At 39.5% G+C, this 6,000-nt stretch overlaps 1 protein-coding gene across 1 annotated transcript; it reads left to right on the forward strand.

The window, feature by feature from the left end:
- Positions 1-4,645: 4,645 nt before the first annotated feature.
- Positions 4,646-5,182, forward strand: LOC149176572 (UDP-glucuronic acid decarboxylase 4-like). Its single transcript, XM_089421516.1, has one exon. It carries the CDS (start codon positions 4,646-4,648, stop codon positions 5,180-5,182), a length of 537 nt encoding a protein of 178 aa, XP_089277642.1.
- Positions 5,183-6,000: the final 818 nt, after the last annotated feature.

Consider the following 6,000-nt stretch of genomic DNA (forward strand, 5'->3'; position numbering starts at 1 on the left):
CAACAACATTTACCCTCAAAAATATTTAGCTTTCAACCTCCCAAGTAACCAACCCAATGCCTCATTTTATAATGCAGAGCAAGGAAGTTACCTGGTCCACCTATGGAGGGATAGAGTCCTCCTTCAAAGGGATAAGCTCCTCACATCAAGGGGTTAGCTCCTTTAGTTATGGGATGCATGAACCACCAAGGAGTGAACTTGCCACCTCAATATTCCCTCTAGAAGCTTCCAGAAATAACCCAAAGTGAGTTTTTAAGAATGTACTTGCACCTTTTTAACTTTTACAAGGGTCCGCACCCATTACACAGAAATAGAGCGGGCAGGTCCATAGGGGACATGACCAGGGGGTGCAGGACCACAGGTAATGCTAAGAGAAAGTGTGGAACCAGAGTTTTAGAGATTTTTAAGGACTTCCTCTCATTTTTCAAGGCTTGATATGAAGAGCTGAGGTTTAATACTTGCATAGGAGGAAAGTATGAGTGGTGATAGACTCATACTGATTGTAGAGTGTCATGGTGACAATATTTTATGCAACAGATTGCCCCCTAAAGTGCAAAGTGTATAATAGATGAGGATTTCATTTATCATCTAAGAAGAGTGAATTAATTTATCATTTCGAAGACCATCTTGTGGAGAGCCTAGTTGGAACCTGTAAAAACATTCCAATACAAAATATATATATGTGATCCTATCATCGTTGAGGTAGGCATTCCCATACTCAGATCAAAACTGACTAGAAAACTAACTAAACTGCTCTGATATAGGAATGATCTTATAATACATCATAAGTATAGACATATGTAGACACAGTATGGGCACATCCATCTGTTTATGAATAGTCCATTGTATAATGAATAACAAAATTCCTCACAGCCTGGATGGTGGAAACTAGATCTAGGGTCTTGATTTCTACTTCCTGAAATAGTACGATTCTATCCATGTGAATGAATGTGTCGAAGTCGAGCATGATAAAAACCACTTGATTACTAGTCAATGATGCAAACTGTTAACAAGTGTGAGAGAAACCACCAGTAATGTCAATGGCCCTCAAAGTACTCAGTACAATCCATGAAATGTGAATAGATGAGTTGATGTCGAACATCTCACGGAATCCTTTGATCAAAGGTCAATGATGCAACTTGTCGTCGAAGGTAAGAAACCTGCCATTGAGGCATGCAGATTCCAAGGTACTCACAATTTCTAGATAATCTTCTAGATAATGAGCTGAAGTTGATAGAAATCAATTCGTCGTAGGCAAGCCCACAGCACGAAATCATAGATCAAGTTTGAAGAAATATAGTTGCAAGGACTGACTCAGGGATGGTCAAGATGGATGATAGATATTTTGCAGATGAATGGTTTATTTGCACTTACCTCTTGAACACATAATGACACTGCAAATGGTTTGCTAACAATTGACCCAAAGCTAATACCCAGAAACCGGCTAAAGACTTTCAATATGGTTTGATTAACTGTTAGGCGAAGGATTTCCCAACCCAGGTGAACAAAAAATGTCGTGTTGAAGAATGGTTGAATGTTTTTCTGAGACACAAAGTATGACAAATACATTCATTTTTCTCTCTTTTCCCTACCATTTCTGGCAAGTACGTCTTTATTTTTGGCAAGCTTGAGGAGGATAACATTTGCTTGGTTATAAGCTCATCCTTCATATGAGTCCAACTTAGTTTAAATTCGAACCTTAAGAAGGAGTGGTCCGTTCCTGTTTGTAATTGAACAGGTCCTTTACTGTTAAATTTTAACGAGTCCAGTATAGGAGAAACTTGGCATTTTTCAATTTTAGGGAGTCAGAAGAAAAATTTAAGAAAAATCCATGGTTGTCCATTTTCGTAAATTTGTGTCTGCCAAGCCCGAAAAAGTATAAAATTATACTTGAGAGAAACGCTTGACCATTACGATCAAGGAGTAACTTTTATAACTAGTGTCTCTGATCTGAAAAAGTAAAAAAGCGATCAATGACATGTCGTTTTATAACCAATATTGAATTTGAAACGACAAAAAATTGGCAATCTTTTCATGTTTATGCGGTCAGAAAAGAGCTATAAGTGGACCGTCCTTTTAATTCCATTTTAACGAGCTTAAAAAGAAAAACTCGGAAATCTTTTCATATTTTACGAGTCAGAAAAGAGCTCAAAGAGAACTCAAATGTTTTTCGTTGAAAATGATCAATTTTGCCTGAAAAATCTGATATTCTTCACAAAAACTCAAACATTACTCATACCTGTTTAAAATAAATAAAAATGCATCAAAAGGTTACCTTTTTAAAGTGAAAAATAAACAAATTAAAAATTCATTTATTCAAAAAATCCTTTAAAAAGGGCTTTTGTAAATTCATTTTTACCATTTGACTTCAAAGTGAGAAAAAGAGCTTTTGGGTAAGAAACTTCCCATGAAGATTACGGAAAATCCGTCCGTTGGAATTGAAAACCGTCACCTCTAGGTAATCCAAATCACTTTAATCTTGCATTTCAACCATTTGAATTTTGTTTTTAGGTTTCTATTTTGATTTTTAGGAAAAATTTAGTTTAAAAGAACGCTTGTGGGGGTCCGCAGGCTCAACATGCAAAACCTGCGGACCCCGACTTTTTCCTAGAAAGGAAAGAGTCAGGGGCATGCACCTGCTATTTAGGCAGAGTGTGGACCTATGCATTGTCCTTAACTGAACAGTGCAGACCCCGCGACATAAATTTTCTAACTTCAATTTTTTCAATTTCTGCCAAAAAACTTTGAATTAAAATGTTCTAATCCGCCTTTTCTTCCAATGTAGGATATACACAATGTTCATTTGGCAGGAAGGAGAGCACAAAGATGTGAACCTTGTTGCAATTAGTCATCAACATTCAATAGATGCATTGAAGGAATGCGAGTTATTCAAATTCTGGGCCATACCTGGCATGAGGGCCTAAGTAGACTTTTTGCAGTGGCTAGTGGACAGATGGAATATATAGGACCAATGTTTCATTATTGGTGGCCACCAGCTCGAAATGGAGCCAAAGGATATTTGATTCTTGACTGGTTTGCCCAAGAGAGGTGAACATTTGACTCTATTCAGGACTAGGCCAGGTGGCCAGTCTGTTGATAGTCTTCGGCTAGAGTTTTATAACGACCAAACCAAGGAAGAAGGGATTGATATCAAAACCATCTCCCGTATTGAAGTCAAAGTGATTGCATTTACTGTCACCAGACTCTGCGGAAGCGCAACACTGCATGTAGCCACCGGATCCCAAATGCGAATGGCAGTAGACTACTATCAAGGCACCATATTCAACAGGTGTGAAGCTGTGTTGGCTAGTGTAAAAGGCCAACTGACTAGAGAAAAGAACAGACAACTAAAAAACGTTGGATATGGTTTCTTAGTTGTGATCTTTGGTCTAGAGAGGGTCCCAATGTTGGTCCCACAACATCTTTCTGTTGGATCTGGACTTCCCCGAGAGCCCAAGCTGATGCATTGGGTTGCAGTTATAGTTGAAAATAACTAATATTATTTTGTATTAATGGAGAAATGGTTACACCTGTTGTAACGTATCTCCTTAGTTTAGGATTTGTTCTTAGAGTTTGGGAGTTTGGTTGCAACTTCCTGATCTCTAGTAATGTACTTAATGATGTAATTGCTCATTTGATGTATGTAGAGTGAACAGAGAGAGTCTCTTTGTTTGAGTACAATCTCCAATTGCAATACTCACCCGTGAACTGTAACTCCTTCTTTTTAATTCAAATCTAATTTTTATCTTGGTATCAGAGCACGGAGTAGGGATAGCCTTAGTTTTTTTTACGATGCATCATTGATTACAGAACTGTAGTGGTAGTGGAGTGTACAGAAGCATTCGTAGGATCAGGTGGACTGCAGTAACACCTGGAACATAGGTCTTAGATAACTGATCATCTCTAAGTGCAAGAAAGTTTTGGCGCGGTTTCTTCGCGAACAGTCGCGCCATTTTTGAGTGAAAGGAAGAGCTAGCGCGGTTTTTTAAGGAACAGACATGCCACTTGGCATGTCTTTGAGGGTGATAAGCGCGCCAGCGCGCCAGAAAGTCCTATTGGCACAGAAAATAAAGCTTTAATCGTGCCAATTTCGTAAGACGCGTGTATTTTGTTTTTGGCGCAAGTATTTCGCTGTCGAAGAGCACCAACCTCTTTCTCTTTGAAAAATCTACAATTTTTGCAGATCGACCTTTGCCTGGTGGTGGCGTATTGGAGTTCCTGATCTGTTCAGTGGTAGCAGATCAGACTTGCTCACTGGTGGCATATTAGAGTTCCTGATCTGTTCAATGCCAACAGATCAGACTTGCCCGGTGGTGGCGTATTGGAGTTCCTGATCTGTTCGGTGGCAGTAGATCCGACTTGCCCGGTGGTGGCGCATTGGAGTTCCTGATCTGTTCAGTGGTAGCAGATCAAACTTGCCCAGTGGTGGCGCAGTAGAATTCCTGATCTGTTGGGTGGCTACAGATTGGACTTGCCCGGTGGTGGCGCATTGGAGTTCCTAATCTGTTTGGTGGTAGCAGATTGGACTTGCCCGGTGGTGGCGCATTGGAGTTCTTGATCTGTTCGGTGGCAGCAGATTAGACTTGCCCGGTGGTGGCTCATTAAAGACTGATTCATCAGAGGATCAGAAATTTATCAGTCCAATATGAATAACAGTGATGAGTACTCTCTTAAGCCAGAAAAGGCGTGGTTTATTATCAGGCCAGTCTATTATTTGCTCAGGGAGCAACGGTTGCTGTTAATTTTGATAGGAATTGCCATCACATCAACTTTCTTTATCCTTCAACGTGGTTTTTTAGCTTCTAATGTTAATGAAAATGGAAGGTTCGTGCCCAAAAAACCTCATCGAGTTGTTTATGAGACTCCTGTTTCTCGGTTTTCTCAGTATCATTCGGGTTCGATGGTGAATTCGGGGGCTGAAGTGCTCCTAGGTTTGAAGAGAAAGTCCCTACGAGTTGCTGTGATGGGTGGAGCTGGCTTTGTTATTGCCAAGTGTGTTGGGGCAAATGTTGAGGTTTGGAGTGCTCGAATTCTTAATCCGCAAATGTGCCATGATGATGGTCGGGTTGCAAGTAATTTTGTTGCTCAGGCTTTGTGCAAGGAGCCTTTGACAGTCTATGGAAATGGGAAACATACCCGGAGCTTCCAATTTGTTTCTAATCTGGTTGAAGGCCTTATGTGACTTATGGAGGGCAAACATGTTGGTCCTTTCAATCTTGGGAATCCTGGGGAATTTACAATGTTAAAACTAGAAAAGGTTGAAGAAGGAAAGGATGGCTCTAACAGTGATTGGCACATTCCATTGCTAATGGAAGAAAACAGTGAGGAAGATGAAGAGCAGGAGCAGAAAGAAGAAGAAGAAGTAACAGTAAATGTAACCAATAATGCAAGCCTAGAAAAGGCTGAAATTGACAGATTTGAGGTAAGTCCCCTACCAAGGAGATCAAGTAGGAATACTCGATTACCTTCTAAATTGAAAGACTATGCATTAATGTCAAAGTTTTTAAACATTGTAGAACCTTCAAATTATGAGGAAGCATGTAAATCTGATGCATGGAGGGCTGCAATGTATGAGGAAATAGAATCAATAAACAGAAATAATACTTGGGATTTGGTTGAATTGCCTGAAGGTAAAACCCCGATATGATGCAAATGGCTGTATAAACTAAAAATAAATGCAGATGGGAGTATAGAGAAACTTAAAGCTAGACTGGTAGCAAAGGTTTATTCACGGAAAGATGGAATAGATTTCGATGACACCTTTTCTCCTGTAGCCAAATTAAACACCATTAGAATGTTAATTTCCTTAGCAAAAAAACACAAATGGAAGTTACACCAGCTAGATGTTAAGTCTGCATTTCTGAATGGTGACTTAAAGGAAGAAATTTATTTAGTACAGCCTGAAGGTTTTTTGAAAAAGGGGCAGGAACATCTTGTGTGTAAATTAAAAAAGGTAATTTATGGTTTAAAACAGGCACCCAGGTCATGGTATGAGAAAAC

The sequence above is a fragment of the Pinus tabuliformis genome, chromosome 4_1, assembly GCF_031772625.1.
Source record: "Pinus tabuliformis cultivar Carrire ecotype Pingquan chromosome 4_1, CPIR1, whole genome shotgun sequence".
NCBI classification, from domain to species: domain Eukaryota; kingdom Viridiplantae; phylum Streptophyta; class Pinopsida; order Pinales; family Pinaceae; genus Pinus; species Pinus tabuliformis.

What these genes read in the sequence shown, in the direction of transcription:
- LOC149176572 (XM_089421516.1), top strand. Translation starts at nt 4,646, where the DNA reads ATGAATAACAGTGATGAGTACTCTCTTAAGCCAGAAAAGGCGTGGTTT.